Source organism: Mastigoproctus giganteus, chromosome 13, assembly GCF_048544385.1.
Source record: "Mastigoproctus giganteus isolate SK-2022 chromosome 13, ASM4854438v1, whole genome shotgun sequence".
In the NCBI taxonomy this organism is placed as follows: Eukaryota; Metazoa; Arthropoda; class Arachnida; order Uropygi; family Thelyphonidae; genus Mastigoproctus; species Mastigoproctus giganteus.
Window position 1 is genome coordinate 45,434,721 of NC_143587.1, and position 25,419 is coordinate 45,460,139.

At 35.8% G+C, this 25,419-nt stretch overlaps 1 protein-coding gene across 1 annotated transcript in view; it reads right to left on the reverse strand.

The window, feature by feature from the left end:
• Positions 1-25,419, reverse strand: part of LOC150076005 (protein RER1-like) — an 88,307-nt gene that overhangs the window by 43,026 nt on the left and 19,862 nt on the right. The window contains exons 2-3 of the mRNA XM_090388162.1: positions 22,575-22,694; positions 12,806-12,910 (exon numbers count right to left, since the gene is read on the reverse strand). Coding sequence (XP_090244288.1) covers positions 12,806-12,910; positions 22,575-22,646 — 177 coding nt within the window. The 5' untranslated portion in view covers positions 22,647-22,694. The remainder of the gene's footprint in view (positions 1-12,805; positions 12,911-22,574; positions 22,695-25,419) is intronic.

The following is a 25,419-nucleotide window of genomic DNA, read 5'->3' on the forward strand; positions in this document are numbered from 1 at the left end:
AGGTTGTCGACAACATTTTTTGTCCTCCCCCACTATAAACATAGTGGGGGGAGGACAAAACCCCATTTCTCAGACAAATTTTTGTCAACAACAATCAATACGGCATTATGTTGGCCCAGAATCTGTATACATGCTATATTCTTAAAATTTATAGTAGTATACTACTATGGGAGATTTGACATAAGTTAATACATACCTAATGTTTGAAAAGGAAGACAATGAAGTTTGCTTTTTTCCCCCCTTGATTCAACTTCATACAAGTTGTAATGCATAAATTTCAAAGCATCATCTTGTCAGTGAGAGTGGTATCTCCTTGTAGTCAAGTAGAGATACATTAAATTTAACACTTGTGCACGTTTTTCATTATTGATGAGTTAAAATTTTTGTTCAATAGAAACACCTCTATAGCATCAGCTATTTTCTGATGCTATCGAGGCAGTGTTAGGTGGGTCAGAAAACTGCTAGCTTGGGGAGGAGGAATTCACAGACTAATAGATTAATGGTAGCCACATGCAGAGGTGAAAGTGATTCTTGCACTGCTTCTATTGGGTAGACTTCTGCAACTGCTGCAAGCCAATAAGTTTTCATTTAAATTTTATATTTTTGATTAGTTAGCGTATTAATTTTTGTTTTACAAATAGATTAAATAGGCTTAGTGGCATTTGTTAACTTATTTTTTAAAGATAGCTAGTGATTTTATAAGTTACAACTTGCTACTCCTACCACTATCATAGTGGTGTTTATGGCGGAAATATTGTAGCATAACCATTAGCTCAGAAGAATAGTAAGGTTTAAATTGTAATAAATAAGTATTTTGAAGGGTTAAATCAGTGGTCTCAAACTGGCGGGCCGCATCCATCCCCTGAAGCAATTTTACACGGCCCACAAATACATTTCAATTATATATTTGTTGTAAATACGGTGCTTATAGTTTTAGAGACAGAGATATGGGCTGAGCTTATGTGTACGACTGCTATTGAAGGAAAAAGAGATAGAATGAATAGGTTGGGGCTTTGTCTTTGTCACTGTATGCTTGCCACGTGACAGGGCTAAGGTGGGAGAACTTCCCACATCGGTACAATCAGTAAATTTAGTTCGCCAGCCAACAGTTGGTGGCGCTTCAGTATTCTGGTGTTTCCGATTTTTTCTATTGAGTTGGTACTTCTGATATATATATTTTCCTTGAGTCAGTCACTAGTTGGTTAGCTGGATGCACAGCTGCACAGTTCATATTGCTATATAGATGGAGACAAACTAACGTACGGCTTACAAAACCTGTTTATTTGTGCTTGTTGTTAGGTCTACAGTGTAGATCTAATGATAAATGATAGGTATTGATATAACGTAAATTCTACATTATATGAATACCTATTGTTTAGAATTGTGCATAACTTTTGAGTGTTTCTTTCATACAAAAATTCATCTTGTTAAATTAAAGTTGTAAATAAAATTATAATAGTTATTTTAATTAAGAGATTAAACTGCAAGCCATGTCTTTAACAAAGGGTAAAAGAAAAGTGGACGAAGTAGGACGTGTTTTTCAAGATAAATGGAAAATTATGTACTTTTGTGGTGTTGTGCACAATAAAATTGTATGTTTTATTTGTAATAAGGGAATATCAGTTCCAAAAGAATACAATTTACGTCGCCATTATGAAAAGAATCATAAAGAAAAATTTGAAATGTTGGAAGGCAAATTGAAGGAAGAAAAGTTACAGTTTCTGAAATCTGGCTTATAATGACAACAAAATTTTTTTACTGAAGCAAATAAATCCAGTGAAGCAACAGTTCACGCAAGTTTTGCTCTCGCGCACATCATCGCAAAACGATCAAACCATTTACTGATGGGGAATTCCTTAAAGATTGTTTGATTAAGTCTGCTGAACTTCTTTGTCCTAACAAACAGCAATTATTTAAAAATATTAGTTTGTCAGCCAACACGGTAGCACAACGTATTAACGAAATCACTAGTGAGTTACGATGTCAGTTAAAAAAAAAAGTATAGATTTTGCAGCATTCTCAATAGCAGTTGATGAGAGTACTGACATCACAGATATAGCACAACTTGCTGTTTTCGTACAAGGTGTTACTGATGAATTTGAAGTAACTGAGGAATTATTGCAAATAATTCCTATGAAAGGAAAAACTGGTGCACAGGATATTTTTTCTGAAATAAAAACTATAACAGATAAACATAAGTTGGGATAAAATGGTTGGATTTGCAAGTGATGGTGCAGCTGCTATGGTTGGTAAAAAAAATGCAGTAAAATTAAGAAATATAGTGAAAGAAGAAAAATTTCAGAATAATTTTTGCACTATACATTGCATTATTCATCAAGAAGCACTCTGTGCCAAAAGTTTGCAGATAGATAATGTTATGGAAACAGTAACTAAAACAGTAAGCTTTACCCGTGGACGAGCTCTAAATCATCGAGAATTTGTTGCATTGCTTGAAGAAATTGAGTGCGGAGAAATGATTTATTATAACGAGGTGATGTGGTTAAGTCGAGGAACTGTATTAAAACAGGTTTTTTTTAATTTAATAAATGAAATCAAAATTTTCATGACAAAAAAATAAAACCGTCGACGAGCTACATAATGATACATGGATAACAGATTTAGCATTTCTTGTTGACTTAACTGGCCATGTAAATATTCTCAATAAAGAGCTGCAAGGAAAGAATAAACTTATCACTGACATGTATGCTTGTATTAAAGCTTTTAAAGTTAAATTGCAATTATGGGAAACACAACTGGAATCAAAAAATTTCGTACATTTCCTACATCTTAAATCCTGCCCTATTATTTCAAATGAAAAATCTCAAGAATATGCAAGAAAAATAGCATTTTTACGGCAAGAATTTGAAGAAAGATTTAAAGATTTTAATTATTTGGAGTCCAATTTTACATTATTTTCATTACCATTAAAAACGAACGTGAATAACGCACCAGAAAATCTACAAATGGAGCTAATTAATTTACAGTGTGATATAAATCTTATTCAAAGATTTGAAGATACAGATTTGATTAACTTTTATTCGTACTTGTCAAAAGATAAATACCCTCACAGTTACGAATTTTTGCAATAAGAATAATCGCTTTGTTTGGGAGTACATTTATGTTGAACAGTTGAAAATTAATAAGTCTAAGAAAAGAACCCGATTGACCGATGAGCACCTACAATCCGTGATGAAGATAGTTTCTAGTAATTTTTCTCCAAGGCTACAAACTTTATCAGAATCGAAACGCCATAAAGTGTCAAGTTGTAGTAAAGAAATAAAGTTTATAATTATTTACATACAAACATATGTATTTTTTCTCTGTGTGTCAGAGAAAAATTTAATAAATAAAAGAAAGAGAACAGGTTGAGAAAGAGAGAGAATTTCCAAACTTATCATAAATTTACACGCAACACACCCACCCACCCATCCACCCACACACACACACCCACACACACACACCCACACACACACACACACCCACACACACACACACACACACACACACGTAACACCAGTTATAAAGGGGTGATATCCATACATTAGGGGTAAGTATGGTGCAATATATATATATATATATATATATATATATTCACTCTCATTTAGTTAAAAAAAAAAAATTCCAGCCCGTCAGCTGCTTTCAGATCATGCATTCGGCCCGCATCCAATTTGAGTTTGAGACCACTGTGTTAAATCACCTTCAGGGCATATATCAGTTGTATTTTTTGATTAGTTAACGTATTAATTTGTTTTACAAATGGACTAAATAGGCTTAGTAGATATCATCTTTTAGTAGCGTTCGTTAGCATATTTCTTTGAATTTAGCTAGTGACTTTGTAAGTTACAATGCTATACTCTTACCACTATCATAATGGTGTTTTGGCTGGAATATTGTAGCGTAATCAGTAGAATAGAAGAATAATGGGGTTTTAATTGTAATAAATAAGTATTTTGAAGATTTTAATCACTTTTTGGGTATATATCTTTTGTATTTAGCTAAGGATATAACTAATTTAGCATTGTGATCGTTACAGTATAGCGTAACTTGATAATGTATATCTCGAATCTGATAGCTAAGGAATGACGTAAAACTATTTGGCGGAATACATATTATTGCATAGCTTAGTATAGTATCATCTAGTAAATTATTTAAAACAGAAATCATGCACAAAGTAGCACATATGATTTCCATCATGAAAACATGCACAAAGTAGTGAGAGTGCTGTTGCTTGGGGGAGAACCGAATGGGGAGATTCCCCAATGCATCACAGCGCCTAAAGAAATGTGCAACTTGTGAAATGTTTGCATACCTTTCTGGAACGGGACAAGATGTTGCCAAGGGGGAGGGATGTCTTTGTGTGTGCTCAATGTAAGCAGAGCGAAGTAGTTAGACTCCAACTCAACGTTGTCATGAGCCTTTATAAGAGCTTGAAAGACAAGGTAGATGCCCTCGAAGGACTTAAACTGGGGGACTAATCAAGCTCTTAGCTGCCCACGTCAATGCCAGAACTTGCAATTGAGTTGCCAATTGAGAATCAGGCAACACAGTGGCAACCTTCAGAGCAGAATGAGCTGGTCCTACAGGAGCTAGTTATTGTCGGAGATATGGGAAATATATTGTGCATAATGGATAGGTGGAGTAGAACCAGGATGTATCTGCCAGGGGCAAAAGTTGATGATGTTGTAGAGCAGATATCTTTTAAGGGATATTGTCGTACACGTTGGCATTAATGACATTAAGAGTAGGAGATTTGCAGACTTACTTAACAAATACAGGTCAATGTTGAAAAACAAGTCACGAGTTAGGGTTAAATTTGAAAGTGTATGCAATTCTGCCCAGACATGATAGGAGGGGGTATATGATGAGAATCTTGTCAATCAAGATTGTGCAAGAGATTAATTGCTGGAACAAACTTCCATCTGTCATTGTGGAAGTTGATAGCTTAAATAAATTCAAGGAGAACTGGACAAACATTTAGAGGGAATGGTTGTGTGAATTTTTTTTTTTTTTTTTGGCTGATGCTACATAAGCTCATAAGAGGCACATTATAGCCATAGTAGCTTATGCACCTTTAAACTCCCATAATAACAACAACAAACATAAGCTCATACACTTACTTTCTTGCATCACATGCCTCTATTACTATTATGCACGGCTCATGGGGTACAATTTTTCTCAGCGTGGTCTGTGCTTGCTAACAGGAGAGATTGTTTCTATGGGAGTGGGATACACTTAAATAGAAAGGGTGCAAGAATATTTGCTGATGCTATCGCGGCAGTGTTAGGTGGGTTGGAAAACTGCTAGCTTGGGGGGATTTCACAGAGTAATAGATTAACGATAACCTCAGGTAGAGGTGAAAGTGATTCTTGCACTGCTTCTATTGGAATCAGCAGTACCCTGCAAAGAAAGGTACTGGGGATTTCAAGGATGCTGAAAGTCATTATGGAACAAGTAAATACAAGTAATGGATTGTGTTAAGATAACTAAGAGTAAGAATAGGAGTATGTATACTTGCATGTGCACCAACGCTAGGAATAGAGTAAATAAATTTGAAGTGTTGGTCAATACATCAAAAGCAGATATTGTTGAGATATCAGAGATGTAGTGCCACACGGATATAAGTGGTGCAGAAATGCACCACTTATATCCATGTGGTGGACAATGCGATGTTGAGTCAGTGTGGTGTGACATAAGCACTGGGAAAGGGAAAATGAATAGGTGTGTGTTATAGGCCGCATTAGCAGAGGCATCTGATGCAAGAAAGCAAGCTTATGCAGCATCAGCCAAAAAAAAAAAAAAAAAAAAACCACTTCCACTTCACCCCTCTGTTCGTTCAAAATACCTGTCCAGCTGAGCCTTAAACTTATTTAGGCTATCAACTTCCACGACAAGGGATGGAAGTCTGTTCCACCAACCAACCACTCGCTGGCTAAAGGCAAATTTCCGCACATCTATCCTACATCTGTCTTTCCTCAATTTGAATTTATGACCTCTCAGGTGATTATTCTGAGCGAGAGGAAGAATCCCATCAGCATTTAGCATGCTCAAACCATTCAATGCTTTATACACCTCTATCAGATCACCTCACTGGTGCCTAGTCACCAGACACTGTAATTTGCAAAACTTAAGCCTTTCTTCATAAGAGCACCCCTTTGTTCCATTCACTAATCTTGTTGCCCTTCTCTGTACTTGTTCCAGCAGCTCTACATCCTTCTTGAAATGAGGCCTCCAGACCTGTATACAGTACTCTAGGTGTGGCCAGACCATTGCCTTATACAAGGGAATAATCACCTCCTTATCCCTGCTAGAAAAATTCCTATATATATCATTGACAATACACCATGAGCTACCCTTGCAGCCCGTCTGCACTGCTCAGAGAACTTCATATCTGCCTGCACAACGTCCCTTTCATTCTCTATCACTGTCAGTGTAGTACCACAGAGTTAATATGTTGCTCTGGGGTTGCTGTTTCCCATGTGTAGTACTTTACATTTGTCAATGTTAAACTTCATTTGCCACCTCTCAGCCCATCTGCTCAACCTTTCCAGATCCTGTTGCAGCAGCATAGTGTCAGTAGTGTCCTTGACAACCCTGACTACCTTTGTATCGTCTGCAAACTTCGACATTAAGCTTGATATACCATCATCAATATCATTTATGAATACAGAAAACAAAACTGGACCCAACACTGAGCCCTGAGGGACTCAACTAATAACATTAGTCCACGATGAGCAGTGTCCATTGATTACCACTCTCTTATCCCTGCTAGAAAAATTCCTTTATATCATTGACAATACACCATGAGCTACTCTTGCAGCCTGTCTGCACTGCCCAGAACTTCTCTTTCTTCTCCCCCTCAGCCACCCCTTTATCCACAGCAGCAATTTGCCTCCAATGTCACACTGCTCCAATTTGTGCAGCAGTCTTCCATGTGCAACAGTATCAAAAGCCTTTCTAAGATCCAAGTATATAATATCAAAGTTATTCCCTGCATCCAGTTCCTTTGTGACTGCATCATAGTATCCAATCAAATTGGTCAGGCAAGACTTCCCCTTAACAAAACCATGCTGTGTCTGAGCTATAACTGAAGTCTTGTCTAAATGATCCTGCAGTGCTTCTTTAACTAGTGCCTCCATTAATTTTCCTGGAACAGAAGTTAAACTCACAGGTCTATAATTGCTTGTGTCAGCCTTTGATCCTCCTTTGTGAATTGGGGTCACATTTGCGCATCTCCAGTCTGTGGATACCTCCCCTGAGTCCAAGGAAGCTCTCATAATTATGGCTAATGGTTTGCTTACTTCCTCTGCTGCCTCCTTTAATATAACTGGATAGATCCCATCCACCCCGGGTGCCTTTCTTGTGTTTATCTTCAACAATTTCTCCTCCACTTTACTCTCAGTTATTTCAAGATTCTCTAGCTTACTGCTAGAGTTGAATACACCTCTGGCTTTCCCTTCGCTAAATAACTCCTCATGTGTGAATGTCGATGCAAAATATTCATTTAGTTTGTTAGCTACCTGAGCAGGATCATCAACAGTTAATGAATCTGACGAGAAAAATAAGCAATTGTGCAGAGAAATAGAGTGGGCCAGTAAATCAGAATATAATGGAGAATTTTGACCTTTTCACAAGTTCCAGATATTGACTGGAACTTGTGAATTGGTCAATCACACACTAGAAAGACTTTTGTGGATTTATTAGATGACTGTTTTCTATAGCAACATGTTCAAGAGGCAACAGAGGGAGTAATACTCTTGATTTGATTATCAGCAGTGATTTGTCATACATTAAGAATATGTAGATAAAGGAACCACTAGTTGGCAGTGATCACAGTGTACTGATGTGGGATTTAATTAAAGATGTAACTATTTGTTTGTTATTTGGTTTTGAGAGCATTAGCAACTAAGGCTATATTGCTCAGGGAAATGCGGTGGTCATTCCCTGACTTTTCCGCATCCTCCGTATTTGGTGTTGACGGGCTCGAACCCCAGTCTAATCAAGAAGCGTGTGCTACGCACTGCTCCTTCCCACCTGGCTATGGAGACACCAAAAGATGCAACTACCATCAGCGGTAAGTGGAAGGGTTTTTTTCTTTTGCAAAAGTGACTACAGTGATCTCAGAGAATTTTTAAATTCTATACAGTGGGATCAACTGATGTTGTTACCAATGGTGAATTCTAAATGGGAATCCTTTGGGGACTTAACCTTGGAGGGTACTAGGCTTTTCATTCCAACAAAGCAATACTGTTCAGGGTGCAGGCCTAAATGGATATCAGATGAATTAATGTCAATCGTAGCAGAGAAGAAAAATACATGGGATGCATATAAATTATCAGATGACATAGAAGTCTATGGCAGATATAAGCTAGTCTGTAATCAAGTCCAAAGGAGGTTAGGTAAAAGGCTGATTATGAGAAATCTTTGGCAAAGGATGCAAAGAAAAACAGCGAAGAGTTGTTTACTTATGTAAACTCTAGAATGAAAGGGATGAATCCGATTGGTCCACTTAACATAGATGGTTTGACTATTGATGATCATGCACACGTAGCTGGTAAACTGAATGAGTATTTTGCATCTACATTCACACACGAGGAGTTATTCAAATAGGGGAATGCCAGACGTTTATCAAACTCTAACAGGGAGCTAAGTTATTTTGTAATAACGGAGAGCAAAGTGGAGGAGAAATTGTTGAAGTTAAACATAACAAAGGCACCTGGGGTGGATGGGATCTATCCAGTTATATTAAAGGAGACAGCAAAGGAAGTAACTAAACCCCTTAGCCATAATTATGAAAGCTTCCTTGGACTCAGTGGAGATCCCCATAGACTGGAGATGTGCAAATGTTTCCCCAATTCCCAAAGAGGGATCAAAGGGTGACACAGGAAATTATAGATCTGTTAGTCTAACTTCTGTTCCAGGGAAAATAATGGAGTCATTGGTTAAGGAAGTGATGCAGAATCATCTAGACAAGATTGCAGTTATAGTTCAGACACAGCATGAGTTTGATAAGGGGAAGTCTTGTGTGACAAATTTGATTAGATATTATGATGTGGTCAAAGGAATTGGATGCAAAGAATAATTTTGATATCAAAAATGTGGATCTTAGAAAGGCTTTCGATACTGTTGCACATGGAAGACTGCTGCACAAATTGGAGCAGCGTGGCATTGGAGGCAAATTACTGGTATAGATAAAGGGATGGTTGAGTGGGAGAAGACCTAGAGTGGTTATCAATGGCCCCTATTCTTCATGGACTAATGTTATTAGTGGAGTCCCCCGAGATTCGGTGGGCCCATTGTTTTTTCAGTATTTATCAATGACATTGATGAAGGTATATCAGGGTTAATGTCTAAGTTTGCAGATGATGTGAAGGTTGTTAATGACAGTAATGGTAGTATGCTACTGCAACAGGATCTGGAAAAGTTGAGCAGATGGGCTGAGAAGTGGCAACTAAAGTTTAACGCTGACAAATGTAAAGTACTGCATATGGGTAGCAGTAACCCCAGAATAACTTATCAACTGAGTGGTAGTAGACTCAAGGTAGTGGAGAATGAAAAGGACCTGGGGCTAATTGTGCAGTCAGATATGAAGTTTTCATAGCAGTGCAAAAGGGCTGCAAGGGTAGATCATGGTGTCTTGTCAATGATATACAGGAATTCTGCTAGTAGGGATAAGGGAGCAATTGTCCACTTGTATAAGGCAATGGTCAGGCCAACTTGAGTACTGTATACAGGTCTGGAGGCCTCATTTTAGGAAGGATGTAGAGCTGGTGGAACAAGTAAAGAGAAGGGCAATGAGATTGGTGAATGGAACAAAGGGTTGTTGTTACCAAGAAAGGCTTAAGTTCTGCAAATTGCAGCTTCTGGAAACTATGCACCTGCAAGGTGATATAATTGAGGCATACAAGGCCTTGAATGGTTTGAGTATACTCAATGCTGATGGGATTCTTCTTCTTGCTCAAATTACTCACCTGAGGGGACAAAAATTCAAATTGAGGAAAGACAATTGCAGAATAGATTTGCAGAAATTTACCTTTAGCCAGCAGGTGGTTGATAGTTGGAACAAACTTCCATCTGTTGTAGTGGAGGTCAGCAATTTAAATAAGTTCAAGACAGAACTAGCATTTGGAGTGAATGGATGGGTGAAATGGGAAGGTTTTTTTTTTTTTTTTTAGCTGATGCCATATAAGCTTGCTTTCTTGCATCATATGCCCTGCTAATGCTAACACCAGAAATTTTATGTTAATTTTAGGATTTTTTTAGGATTTTTAGGATTCCTTCTACAGGAATTCTGCTAGCAGAATTCCTGTAGAAGGAATCCTGCATAAATATTTAAAATTTAATTTTAAAAAATTAAATTTTCAATATCAAAAAAATGGAATTTTCACATTTCTGTTTGGAAAAGAACAAAAATAAAGATGGTATCAAAAATTTAACAATTTGAATTATTTCTTAATGATTTTTAAGATTATAAAAAAATCACTCCATCCACACTTTAGACATGATTTTTAAATTTTCTTTTAATACTTGGAATTTGGGAATTGTCATTGTTGACAATTGAAACAAAAAAAAAAACCATTGTCCTCAGCTGGATATCATCATTCTTCTCTTTCTTGGTGATTTCCTTCTACTTCTCTCTCTCTCTCTCTCTCTCTCTCTCTCTCTCTCTCTCTCTCTCTCTCTCTCTCTCTCTCACAGGGTAACTCAGAAATTTTTTTTGGCTGGTGCAGCATAAGCCTCAGGCTTCCTTGCACCATATGGCTATTAATAATAATAATAATTGTTGACAATTGAAACAAAAAAAAAAAAAAACCTGGCATGTTTCAACAATTTTAATGATAGCCAAATGTATAAACACATTGGAAGATGCTGCCAATTTTAAATTCTCATCATAATTATATGCAAATACACATGATAATTATATGTGCAAGAATTGGCAAATAAAGCCTAAAAATTTATTTTTTTATGGCTTTCAACGACTTCTTCAACAATTAATGATACAGATCAAACCAATAATGAAAGAAAACAAATTCCCACTGCTGTCTTTAACAGATATTTTTATTTTTAAATTAAGTCATTTTGGTGGATATTTATAACCAAAAATGTTCATGATGGACGAATATGGGAGCAAATTAAAAAAAAACTTGAATATTAAAATTAGTTGTGCAATAAAAGGATTACTGAAATATGACTTGAGTGTTAGCAGCCAGAAAAAAAGAAGGGATGAGGTTTCTGAGAAATTCAGCAGTTTTGTTTACATTTTTATTTGTTATATTTTAACAGCACAGGAACTTGTTGTTCACATCCATATATTGTATAGTTGTCTGCTGAAATGTACATCCACAGGTCAATTTGACCATCAATGCAAGCCAAAAAATCCGAAATAGCTCACAGGGAAAATCCTATTTTCTGTGGCTTGGTTTGGCTGATTACAACCTTGATTGAAGAGGACTTTAGAATTCCTCAAGTCATCTAATATCCATACAAAGGAGTGATAGATATCAATGTATCATTCCAATTAAGTTGCCATGGAAGATGGTTGTGTCTTGTCAAAATTATAAAATGCAAACAAACATCTTTAATGGATTTCACATATTTCTTTGTTGTCCAAATTAGACTGAGAAACTTTCATGTGCCATGGCAACCCCAGTTAATCCACCCCATATAATCAAGTCTATTTACATATATACAGGATCACTCCAAAACTAATGCCTTAATTTTTTTTTTTTACTCATATTATACTGCATACTGCATATAAAATGTAACAATGTTAGGTGGAGGGGCTACAGTAAAAATGGAAGGCGATGTTAATATGTACATAAAGCAGCAGTATCTTATTGAGTTCCTGACTGCAGAGAACACTGTGCCCACTGAAATTAATTGACATTTGAAGGTTATTTATGACGACATGACAGTCAATGTTAGCACATGTACACATCACTGATGATGGTAGTGGTTTGAACAGCATGCTAAGGCAAGACTCCTCCTGTTGCAGCAATGGCAGAAAACAAGGACAGAGTAGATATACTAATTGATAAAGACCCAGGAAATTAGAATTAACATTAGTAGAAGCATATGATGCAAGAAAGCAAGCTTATGCAGCATCAGGGTTTTTTTTTTTGGTGGGAATGGGAAATTTTTGCAAAAAGAGAGGGGTCATCCTTGTGGATTTCCTGGAAGAGAGGCACAATCAATTCTGGTTGCTATGTGAAGAAGCAACAGCAGCTTCTTTGGCCCTGAAGAAGGAAGCTGAAGATGTAAGTTGCAAGAGTGAGGCCAGAGAAAAAGGAAAATTTCTTCTTTAACATGACAACACCAACTCCCATACCAGCATCCTGACAAGGGAGATCATTGTGGAATTCTGATGGATGGTTCTGCACTCTCCCCACCATACAGTCAAGGCCTTGTACTATCTGACTTTCACTTATTGGCTCTACAAAGGATGGCCTTCTTGGGAAATACTTTGCTGATGACAATGCTATCATTTCAGAGAAGGGGTGCTTGGAGGCTAGCAGCAACTTATGAGAGAGAGAAATGCAAGCTCTGATTCAGCAGTGGAGAAAATGTATGTTAAGTGCTTGAAAACAAAGTATATAATATATAGTTTAAATTGCATTAACTTCAGTGGTAATCAAGAAAAATAATTTGGAAGCACTAGTTTCAGAGCAGCCCATGTTATATTTTTTATTTAACCAAAGTTTCTTGAAAAGTTTGTGATCAAAATATTATAGTCTTTTCCTGCTTCAATTTAAAAAAATTTTAGTTTTAAAAAATCCTTTTAAAACTTCTACTTCAAAAATATACTCACTTGTAAATATAAGACACGAATCAAGAATATGAAAAGTAAAAAACAGGAGCCAATCCATCTTAGAGTGGTATGAGGAGTCCATACATCTAAAACATGTTGATAAACCTAGTAACAATAACAAATACCTGTAAAAAGATTTTTTTAAAAAATCCTGAATGGATTAAATTATTATGGACTGGTAAAAAGAAAGCAGCCATACAAATTCACTTTTCACTTAAAATAACCAGTATTTAATCCCCAATGATAAGTTAACAAATATCATTTTGAAGACAATTTTTTTTTAATCCTCAGTAGAAAAAAATTAAAAACTATGCAGTTTTTTGCAAATTATTTCACTTATTTCTATAGCAGAAATTTGTATAAATAAAACAAGCTATAAAATTTCTTTTTTGTTGACTAGCCCACATTGGATTTAACTGATCTGTAGCAATAATATTATTCTTATTAATAAGGTGATGATATTGAAGTGGATCAGAAAAGTTTCTTGGAATGCATAAAAGCAAATAACTCTTATAACAGACTTTAATTTTTTTTTTTTAAAATACAAATTAGATGTGTTCCTCTTCATACAGATAATTATATGGTAGATCTTTGAATTTATTCAAACTGTCAGCCTTAACTCTACCTGTGAAGGCAATTATTCCAACAATCAATGACTCACTGTCTAAAGGAAAACTTCCTACAATCTAGTCTAAACCTCTTCCCCTGCAATTTGATTTATGACCCCTAGTTCTAGAATTCTTTATAACAGTGAAAATTCCACTTTCAATTTTACTTAACCCCTCTCAGAACCTTATAAACCTCATTCAGGTCATCTCTGAGGTGCCCAGTTGCCAAACTCTGTAGCCTGCATAATCACTCTTCCCTTGTACAGTCGCCTTTTGCTGATCTCACCATGCGAGTTGGCATCTTTGAACAATTTCAAGAAGCTCAAAGTCTTTTTTCAGATGAGGTCTCCATACCTGAACAGTACTCCAAATGTCTTACATAGCTTACATAAATAGCTTAATTTCAACTCTTTTTTTCCTTCTATAAGTTCACTTTTTTAATATGGATTCTGAGGCGAGTGCTGCAACCATAAGCCACTGCTAAACAATTTAATGATAAACTAATAGTACTTTAAGCTCTAGTTGATTAACATAATTATTTCACCATACTAAAACATCTGGTATAATGAGCTGGCGTTTGATAAAATCTCTTTGTGGAAGTATGGTGCCAATGCATCATTAATAAGGCAACTACTTCTTTGTAGGAAAAAGTGAAAAAAAAAATCCTTCTGGGACTTCTCTTAGTGACACTTGAAAACATTGCCAATTTCAGTACAAGACATGCCAAAGCATGACTTGTACTGGAATTGAGAACTTATTTCAGTATGAAAGTCACAGCTTTCATCAATGAAATAAGTACCTCTCTGTGAGTTGCACACTGCAAATAAACACAATTAGCATTAGCAAATACGTATGATGCAAGAAAGGAAGCTTATATAGCATCAGCCAATTAAAGAAAAAAAAACCACACATTCCCATTTCACCTATCCATTCACTCCAAATGTTTGTCTAGTTCTGCCTTAAACTTATTTAAGTTGTTGAGCTCCACTACAACAGATGGAAGTTTGTTCCAACTATCAACCACCTGCTGGCTAAAGGCAAATTTCTACAATTGTCTTTCCTCAATTTGCAAACCCATCAGCACTATACTCAAACCATTCAAGTCCTCATACACCTCAATTAGATCAGTTCAAAGGTGCCTAGTCTACAGATGCTGCAATTTGCAGAATTTAAGCCTTTCTTGATAACAGCAACCCTTTGTTCCACTGACCATTCTTTGCCCTTCTCTATACTTGTTCCAGCAGCTCTACCTCCTTCCTAAAGTGAGGCTAGAGTTTGATATATAAGTCAATATAAGTCAATGGTCAAGCCACTCAAGATGTGGCTTGACCATTGACCTATACAAGGGGACAATCACATCCTTAGCCCTGCTAGCAAAATTCCTGTATATCATTGACAAGACACCATGAGACAGGCTGCTACTCTTGCAGCCTGTCTGCGCTGCTCAGAAAACTTCATATCTGACTGCACAATTACCCTCAGGTCTTTTTCATTCTCCAACTTCCCCGAGTTTAGTACCACACAGTTGGTACGTTATTCTGGGGTTACTGCTACCTATATACAGTTTTTTGCAATTGTCAATGTTAAACTTCAGTTGCCACCTGTCAGCCCATCTGACAATTTTCCAGATTCTGTTGCAGTAGTGTACTATCATTAAAACAATCCTGCCAACCTTTGTATCGTCTGCAAACTTAGACATTAACCCTGACATACCTTCATCAATATCACTGATAAATGCAGAAAACAACAATGGGTCCAACATCAAACCCTGGGGGACTCACTAATAACATTATTCCACAAAGAGCAGTGTCCATTGATTACCACTCTGTCTTCTCACACTCAACCATCCTTTTATCCATTGTAGCAACTTGCCCTTAATGCCATACTGCTCCAATTTGAACAATAGTCTTTCATGTACAACAGTATCAAAAGTTTTCCTAAAATCCAAGTATATGTTATCAAAATTATTTTTTTGCATTCAGTTCCTTTGTGACCCCATCATAGTATCCAATCAAATTTGTCAGATAAGACTTCCTTTTATTAAACCCATGCTGTGTCTGAACTATAACTGCAGTCTTGTCTAGATGATTCTGCATTGCTTCTTTAACCAGTGCCTCCATTATTTTCCCTGGAACAGAAGCTAAACTCACAGGTCTGCATTTACTCGTGTCACCCTTTGATCCTCCTTTGTGAATGGGAACACATTTGCACTGAGTCCAAGGAAACCTTCATAATTATGGCTAAGGGTTTGTTCGCTTCCTTTAATGGATAGATTCCATCCACCCCAGGAGCCTTTCTTATGTTCAATTTCAACAATTTCTCCTCTATTACAAAATCATTTAGCTCCCTGCCAGAGTTTGATAAGCTTCTGGCCTCCGCTTCCCAACAGATTTCCTCATGTGTGAATGTGGATGCAAAATACTCATTCAGTTTGTCAGCTACCTCATCAGGTTCATCAACAATTGAACCGTCAGTGCCAAGTGCACCAATCTGATTCATCCGCTTACTTCTAGATTTTACATAAGTAAAGAACCCTTTGCTGTTCTTCTTTCCATCCTTTACCAAAGATTTCTAGTCATCTGCCTTTGTTTGCCTAACCCCCTTTGTGACTTGGTTATAAACCAGCTTATATCTATCATAGGCTTCCATGTCACCTGTTAATTTATATGCACCCCATACATTTTTCTTCTCTGCCATGAGTCTCATTAGCCTGTCTGACATCCATTTAGGCCTAAACCCTGAACAGTATTTCTTAGTTGGTATGAAAAGTCTAGTAGCTTCCAAGATTAATTGCTTGAATGCTTCCCATTTGGAATTTGCTGTTGGTAACATCATCAGTTGGTCCCGCTGTATAAAATTTAAAAACCTCTGAGACCACTGTAGTCACCTTTACGAAAGCAAAATCTCCTGATGGTAGTTACATCTTTAAGTAAATCCCACATCAGTACACTGTGATCGCTACCACCTAGTGGTTCCTTTATCTGCAGATTCTTAATGAAGAATCACTGCTAATATTAATCCCTCTGGTTTTAGTATCAAGAGTATTAATATCAAGAGTATTAATCCCTCTGGTTGCCTCTTGAACATGCTGCTGTAGAAAACAATCCTCCAATAAAAAATTCCACTACAACCATTAGAAGTTTCCAGATGTTTTGCACATTATTCTTTGCATCAATCAAATGAAATTGAAAGTCACCCAACTTGATCTTATTGTTTTTATGCATCATAATACTGCTTCATCCCAAAAAATTCTTCGAGAATATTAACAGGTTAAAAGTGACATAAGAAGACTTCTCATTTTACCATGGATGCAGAAATAAAGTGATAGTGAACTGTTTTGTGCTGTGCTCAACACAAAACTGTTCACTATTACTTTGCTTCTTTATCCAAAATTAAATGAGAGGTCCTCTACTGTTGCTTTTATTTAGCCATTCATTTTTAAAACTAAATCAGCCAAAATCAAAAGTTCAGTAAACCTTGAAAGAAAGTCTTATATACAGAGCTTCACAATCAATGTTGAAATCCTGAAATGACAAGGTATAATGTCACATCATATTGATGGCAAAAAAAAAAAAAAAAAGTTTTCAGATTGTCTACTAAGCAACAAAAACCTATCCAAAAATTCTAAAACAACTTTGAAGATCTACTGATTTTCTTTCAAGATCTACTGAACTTTCAATTTGGGCAGGTGAATGGCTAAATAAAAGCAACAATAGAGGACCTCTCATTTCATCATGGATACAGAGCAAAGTAACTGTTTTGTGTTGAGAACACAAAACAATTCACTCTCACTTTGCTTCTCTATCCAGGATGAAATGAGAGGTTCTCTTATGTCACAACTTACAACCAACTTAAAACAATAGTTAAGGAAGCAAGGATATAAAGAGAAATAAAAATGGTTTTTCTGGGAATGATAGAAAAAAGAAACAAAGAAATTATTCATTTAGGGAAGAAGGATAGACAGACAGAATGAGTATTCAACAGCAGATTTTTTTTAGAAATCTGCTACTATCAGTATTTGCCATACTGTTATCAAAAAAACTTTGCCTCGGTTTTGCAACAGTGAGAAAAAAAAAGGAAGCACAGAGCAGAGTTTTAAGTTAATATCATTTCTAACAGTAGTAAGTTAAAAAATAAAATAAATAAATCTTCTGCCATTACATTATGCAAATTGTATAATGTAATGGCAGAAGTTGAAAATTTTTCCAAATTTAATTTCTTTAAAAAATTAAAATAAAAAAGTACTTAAGCAATATTTTAAAATAAGGACAAAATGGACCAAGTTAAAAAAAAAAAAAAAATATATATATATATATACACACACACACACACACCCCGATGAGTCAAAACATTGACCACCTACCTAATATGATGTGGGTCCTCCATGTGCAGCCAAAACAGCTCGTACCTGGTGAGGCATGGATGCTACAAGATTTCTAAATGTGTCTTGTGGTATCTGGTACCAACACGTAACCAGCAGATCCTTTAACTCCTGGAAGGTCCATGGCTGAAATGCCACAGATCGGAGTTGCTGTTCCAACACAAACCACAGATGCTTAATGAGATTGATGTCTGGTGAATTTGGAGGCCAGGGCAATACCTGGAAATCTTCCTCATGTTCCACGAACCAGTCTCAAACAATCCGGGCAGTATGGCATGACACATTATCCTGCTGAAAGATGGCGCTGCTAGAGGGGAAGACCGTTGCCATGAAAGAGTGTACCTGGTCAACAATGATGTTTAGGTAGGTGGTAGATGTCAGGGTCCCCAGCACATGGATGACTGGACCCAGGGTTTCCTATCAGAACATCGCCCAAAGCATGACACCGTTGCCACCGGCTTGTTTTCGTCCTATGGTGCATCCAGGCAGCATCATTTCCCCAGGTAAACGACGCACACGTACTCTGCCGTCCACATGGTGCAACAGGAAACATGATTCATTGGATCAGACAACCTTCTTCCAATCACTCGAGGTCCAGTTTCGATGCTCGCGTGCCCATTGTAGGTGCTGTCGCCGGTGAACCGTGGTTAGCATGGGCACTCAGAGTGGCCTACGGCTACACAGCCCCATTTTCAGCAGGGTTCGATGTACTGTGTGTTGTGACACATTACTCCCTTCACCAGCATTCCAATTACCAGCAAGTTGCGCCACATTCACCCTTCTGTTGCCACATACCATTCAGGAGAGCCTTCGCTCACCTCAAGCATTAATGAGCCATGGTCATCCAATACCTCACCAGCAGTTCATGGTTTTTTCCTCCTCTGACCACTTTCAGTAGGTACTAACCACGGATGATCATGAGCATCCCACCAGCCATGCTGTTTCGGATATGCTCTAACCCAGTGGTCTGGCCATTACAATTTGTCCTTTGTCAGCCATTGCAATTTGTCCTTTGTCAAACTCGCTTAAGTCCACTGCCTTTCCCATCTGAAGAACAAGAGTAACACTGATTAATGGAGATCAGTAGCAGGTGTTTTTTATACCATGTTCCAACCTGCGCACGTGCCGTAGTTCACCTGCAGTTGCTTCAATTTGCATAATGACTCACTGGTCATAATGTTTTGGCTCATTGGTGTATATAAAGGAAAAATATATAAAAAAAACTATCAGTAAAATAATAAGAGGAGTTTACCTCAATATAGTACGTAGAACACTTCCGTATGATACCCTCCAGAAATTAAAACGGAAAAACCGAAAAAAAAAAAAAAAAAACACTGACAACTTACCAGTACATTAGAGTAAAATATAAATAATTAAATAATCAATTTAACACAATTCAAATCAATTTAAAACAATTGAAAATCAAATTAATGCAATTAAAAGAATCTAACGAAAATATTTTAAGGAGCAGAACATAAACCGTCCCCAACCCACCTAGTTTATGTTCTGCTCCTTAAAAAAAAAAAAGGAAGGAAAATCGTTTTGAATATTTTCGTTAGATTCTTTTAATTGTGTTAATTTGATTTTTAATTGTTTTAAATTGATTTGAATTGATTATTTATATTTTACTCCTAATGTACCGGTAAGTTGTCGATTTTTTCGGTTTTTCCGTTTTAATTTCTGGAGGGTATCATACGGAAGTGTTCTACGTACTATATTGGGGTAAACTCCTCTTATTATTTTATTAATATTATTATCAACGTAGAACATATTGAGTATTACAGCTCTGATTCATACTATCTAATAAAAAACTATATAGGAAAAATAAGGACCATTTTGGTACCATGTATATTTCACTATGACTAGACATGAACACAGCACCTTAATAATGATAAAAACTGTTTCAATTTTTTATAGTTACCGTGTTTAATACATTCTGCAAGTGGTATCCCAAGGCAAAACTTATATCTGTTGGCTCAGTCGTACTACTATCTGTGATGAAAACTTCAGCCGTATCTGCACTACTTGTTCTCTATTTCCCAATTATAACCATTGCCAATTAAAATGTACTGTACGTGGAAGTAGTAAATTAACTGACTACACTGCATATTTTATTTTTGCAGGTGTGGGAAATCCCAACTTTGACATGCTATGAACTTCTGAAAATTGAGCAGCACATTTTTTTTATTAACACGTTGACTGCCAAATACGAGTTAACTCGTATTTGGCAATCTGGCCCAGCACAATGCATACGAGTTAACTCAGACTGGTATGACTTGCCTTTCAGGCGCAGCTACAAGTATATTTGTTGCAAATACATGCAACTGATGGATAGTGGGCATCTGGAATAAGAATGAAAAATCAACCACTGCTTCAGAAAACAGAAAATTTATTTTCAAAAATAAATGAAGAAAAAAGTGTATTACTAAAACTCACAAAAATAATATTGTTTATTTGTGATATTTCTTGAAACATTCTTCTACACAAAGAGCTGGCTTCTCTTGACACACTGGACAATAATAGCGTGTTTCATGGCGTTTTTTTATTTCTTGTACATACTCAACACAGCTTAGTTGGGTGTGTTTTTTTTTTTTTTTTTCAGTTGGTGGTATAGCCTCTAAATAATGAATTTCACGTTCAGACCTAATCTTCTTTGGAAGATTTAGAATTTTTTCTCCAATCAAAGATTAAATGAATGTTTCTCTGAATTTTTGTCATTTTATGGTGGAACCTGTAATCCGACGGAAAAGGATGTATGCATTATGTATATATATTTCTAAAATATGTAATGCAATTTTTTTCGGCCATCTGATGGTTTTTCTTAGTGATAATTAATATGAGAGCATTTGATCCAATCGATCTATGCCAGACATTCGGCTATTGTAATCTCAAATTATGTTAGGTTTAATTGAAATTTTTCCATTCTGGTTACATACCTAGACCATTTCAACAATGCGTTTGTTATAAATAGTGAGAACTTCTCTTTTATCCTTCCACTTACATACTAAAACAGGGCCATTTTGTGGCCACACAACGCAACTTCTTTCTTCAATTTTCGCATCACCAAATCTTTTGGATTTTCCCTTCTGTAGGTGCGTAATGTTCCACATACATAAGCAGACAACAATTTTGTCAGAGCAACAATAAAAACTGTCCATATACAATACATATCCCTTGTTTAAGAAGTCCTCAAGCAAGTATAGCACAACTTCAGCAGTATAGCCTATGTTTTGTTCAGTTTCTGATTTGCTGTAGCAAATTTTTATTTTCATAATAAGGCTATTGGACTCAGTTTGTAAAGTTTGATTCCGTATTTGCACTTAGTTTTTATGTACTGGTGGAAATTCGGTCTCCCACTCCACATCATTGACTCGTCAATACAGATATTTTTATTTGGTACGATTATTGTGCATAACATTATTGAAATGATTCAAAATCAGTTTTACTTTGTACAGCCTATCAGCAGATTGTAATGATTTATCTGCGAAGTGAAAATATTGTAATATCAACTGGAATCTATTTCGATTCATAAATGATCGGCAAAACATAACATTGTAGAATGCACTTTGTACTCCAGTAATGCTAACATTGTAGAATGCACTTGCACTCCAGTAATGCTCTATTGAAGGAAAAGAACAAGGACCCATTTGTAACAAAAGTCCAAGAAACACTTTCATTTCTGAGATGTCAGTGTCCTTCCAATCTTGACAACCTGGCAGATTTTTGCAATTGTCCACATTTTTCAATTTCTTGCAAAGCGTATAAATTAGTTTGTTCAACTAATAATGTAAGAAATTCTTCCGAAAAATACTGGTCTACCAATTTTTGTACACTAAGTTCTGTTGTGTCCATTTTCAAACCAACGTTCCCTTCAAAAATAAATTGTGGAGGATCTTGTGCTATTTCATTCCACAAATTGTCATTATTTGATGTACTTGCCTGCAGAGAATTAGGATTATCTTCATGCTGGGAGCTGGCTTCATCTTCATTATCCTCACTTGAATCGTTAGAAGGTTCATCATAATTGTCACTGTCGGAACCAGAACTGTATGGCTCGTCAAAAATCTCTTCAAATTCCGAGACTCATATTAGCATAGAGCTGAAGCTCTTCTTCGGTCAGTGGTCTCTTCTTATCCATGTTTTAGAATTTTTATTTTGTAAAAAAAAAAAATAATTACTAAATACAACATACATGGCACAGTCTGTGTCACTACTGCAGATTTACACACAGCGCTAACTCATACAGCAAATTCTGCAAGTAACAATAAGTCTGAGTTAATCGTGTTAACTCTTAGTTGGCTGCTGCAAAGAATTTTCTATTACACACGCCATCTACGAGATGATTCGTGAAGCTTTTCTTTTTTTTTTTTTTTTTTTTTTACAACAATAAGCTTTTTTTACGAGTTTTGGTAATGAATATATATTATAATTTGGGTTTTGAATAATTTAACATGCCTAACTCAGATTGGCATCAGAGACCTGTTTACCTGTTAAAAAAAAAAGAAAAACCAGTAGCAGTCAACATGTTAACAAGAAAAAAAAAAAACACTTCCAACATGCCTATAACATTTTATTTACTGAATATTAATCATGTTGTTTAGAAATAAATGCTCATAAATGGTACAATTTTTTTTTTAAAACCTGGGTTTATCAACATGCATTATTTAAAAAAAAAAGGGTCAACATCTCCTAGGAGAGAAAAGGTTTATCTTATTTCGATGATATTTAGAGTGTGAAATACTTTCAAGTACAGAAAATAAATATTAAGAAATAAACTTACTTGGGAAATTTTCTGTGTTGTACAGGTAAAAGCAGATGGCCTGGGTCTGACACTACTGTCAGTATCTACCATTTTGATGACAGTATATTATATTCACTGACTAAACATCAGAATCCTTTTCTATATATATATAAATAAAAAACTAATTAAAAATACCATTTTATACCCTTAAAACTATTTAAGAAAGCTTTTATACTTGAAACTTAGAGTTATACTGTATATTCATTGAAAGAAATATTTGATCTGGCAACACTTAACTGTTCTATGTGAACCAAATTCATTGATTAAGCCTTAAAGAAGCCCCAGATGTCACTGGAAGAGAGAAAAGGCAGATTCAAGTTGTTAAGGCAGCTTCAACTAATTATGCCTTTGCTATTGTTAGCTTATTTATAAAACATCAATACCTCCTACTTCAATTTATAAATCCCTTCACTTATAAGCCAACTTATTCTCCAATGTCACTGTGACAAATCATTTCCTTCATTACTGATGTTAACTCATCAGCACCTTCATGTGGATACTTGACTTCCTCTCCCCCATTCATCCAGCAGTAACGTTGACCTTGTGTTCTTTCATTTCAATGATATACCTACTGCGATTTATATCCATCAAAATATACCTGGAAGGCAACATCTTTTAATGTTACAGGCATCTCATGTCCATTTTGACATACAGTGCACTCCTAAAAGTAGACGACATGAATTTTACTTATTAGAAACTGGGTTTTTTTTTGGTTTTTTTTTATTATTAATAGTTTACATTTATCCCATTCCTCGTTGCATGAAATTTCTTGAGCTGCACTGCATTTTCACTATTTTTTAAATCTTATATCTGAGTAATGAAACTACAAATTGCCCCACCACACAAGATTCTCAAGTTGGCTACCCTGTGCTTTTTAATACCCATACCAAATCAACTGTTGCTTCTCCCCCTCCTGCAGTGGGCATGTTAGTTTCACAACTGTATTCTCCACTACCCCAACTTATATCAACAATGGAGTGTTTCACACTACAAACTGGAACTGCCTGTTCAATGCCAAATTCCATGCCATTCTATTAGATATCAGTTAAACACGTAACCTCTGGTAATCGACATCAAATTAAAACAAACAGAAAATACTTCATCAAAACAAGAAAACAGTTTCTTTCTTGAAGGTACCTGATGGAGGGAGTCGAGTTAGCACATGCAAACAGATGGATGGATATGGTGAAGGTAAGACACATTTTATGCATCTAACAAGGATGAACTGAATTGTTTAGAAATAGGAGTAGAGAAATTAAAGTCATAATAATCAGTTTACCATTTATGTAAATTTCATGATTTTTTATGATTGGTTTAGCTGTTCTACAGGATGAAAAATCTGTATTTCTGGAAGGAAAAAAAGCACCATGCAAAAAAAAAGTCTTGAAAAATTCTTCCTGTTCTTGATAGAATAGGAATCAAATGCAAGTGTTTTTCCACACAGGAAAGGCTTGGCGTCAGCAGTCACTGTATTATGGGAATTTAAGTCAATCAGGGTTATAAAGAAGTAATATAAAATTAATTTGTGAATGGTCAAGTGGAAACACTTATGGATAATGCTCTGCAGTTGTTTTGACGCTATTCAATAAATTTCACAAATTAAAATTCCTGCAGGATATTTTGGTTGAAAGGTACCAAGAGATATTGCTAGATCAGAGTTTCTGTGAAAAATCATAATTAATAATTAAAAAAATAAAATAAATAAATTTTGCATATTTGTCGCATCACTTTTGTATCATTATAATTTTTAACAATTTTTTTTTCTGGTTATTAATGTACTCGCATAGACTAATAATCAAAGAGACCACAGAACACTTTATTTTGGCAGGCTTTTGCATAGATAAGTATGCGTAGAGGTAATGACATCTACAAAAACTAGCAGTGTAGTGATCTAATATGCCATTCGTATGCAATTTAGCCTGTAGTACACGGGTTGAGGGAGAGGGGAAAACAAACTGATATCATAACTAAACTCACTTCCTTGTATAAATTTTTTTTGATAATTATCAGTATTTCGAAATATTATTAAAATAAATGACCATGGATTTGTGGTTGAAAAAGGAACTTCAAAACGAGAAGCAAGTACTTCTAGTATTGCAACTGTGGTTGATGAAAATGAACACAATATTGTCACACTTCAAAGTGAGGATGAACAATCGTAGCCTTTTTTCCTCAAAAATCCGAAGTGAAAAAACAGGAACCAACTAATAAAACACCAAAACAAAAGTATGATGACAGTTATTTGAATTTCAGCTTTACGTGCTGGAAATAAAGATGCTCCTGATGCACAGTGCATCACATATAATAAAATATTAGCAAACAGTTCTTTGGCTCCCGTTAAACTTGTGTTTCGTAAATATACTGTGAAATGAAAAGTGTTCCGTGACTAAAAAAGTTTGGGAAACTGTGCTAGATGATGTAAAGTGCAAAAGACAAATTGATGGGCATCAAAGTGATCCCACACATCTGATAATGGGTTGGAAAAAGTGACATCAATATCTGCTTCTATCAAGTTTTCTGCTGTTCAGCTTTAAATGAAATTCCAGAAGTTTAAGGTCTTCATCTTTGATTTTTCTTAATTTCATAACCCATCTAGGCAAAATAATTCTGACAACCCCACCACAATCCCTTCAGGTGGCAGTGATGTGGCTATAAAAGCCATATCGATGCGAGATTTATTCAAAGAAACAAGTACTGTTAAGGATAAAGGGAAAGAGTTCGGTTTTCACAAAGGTGATTATAACGGGCTCAGACATTTTTTAAACTCTTTTCAGTGGGACCAACTAATGTTAAAAAATAGTAAATCACAAATGGGAAGTGCTCA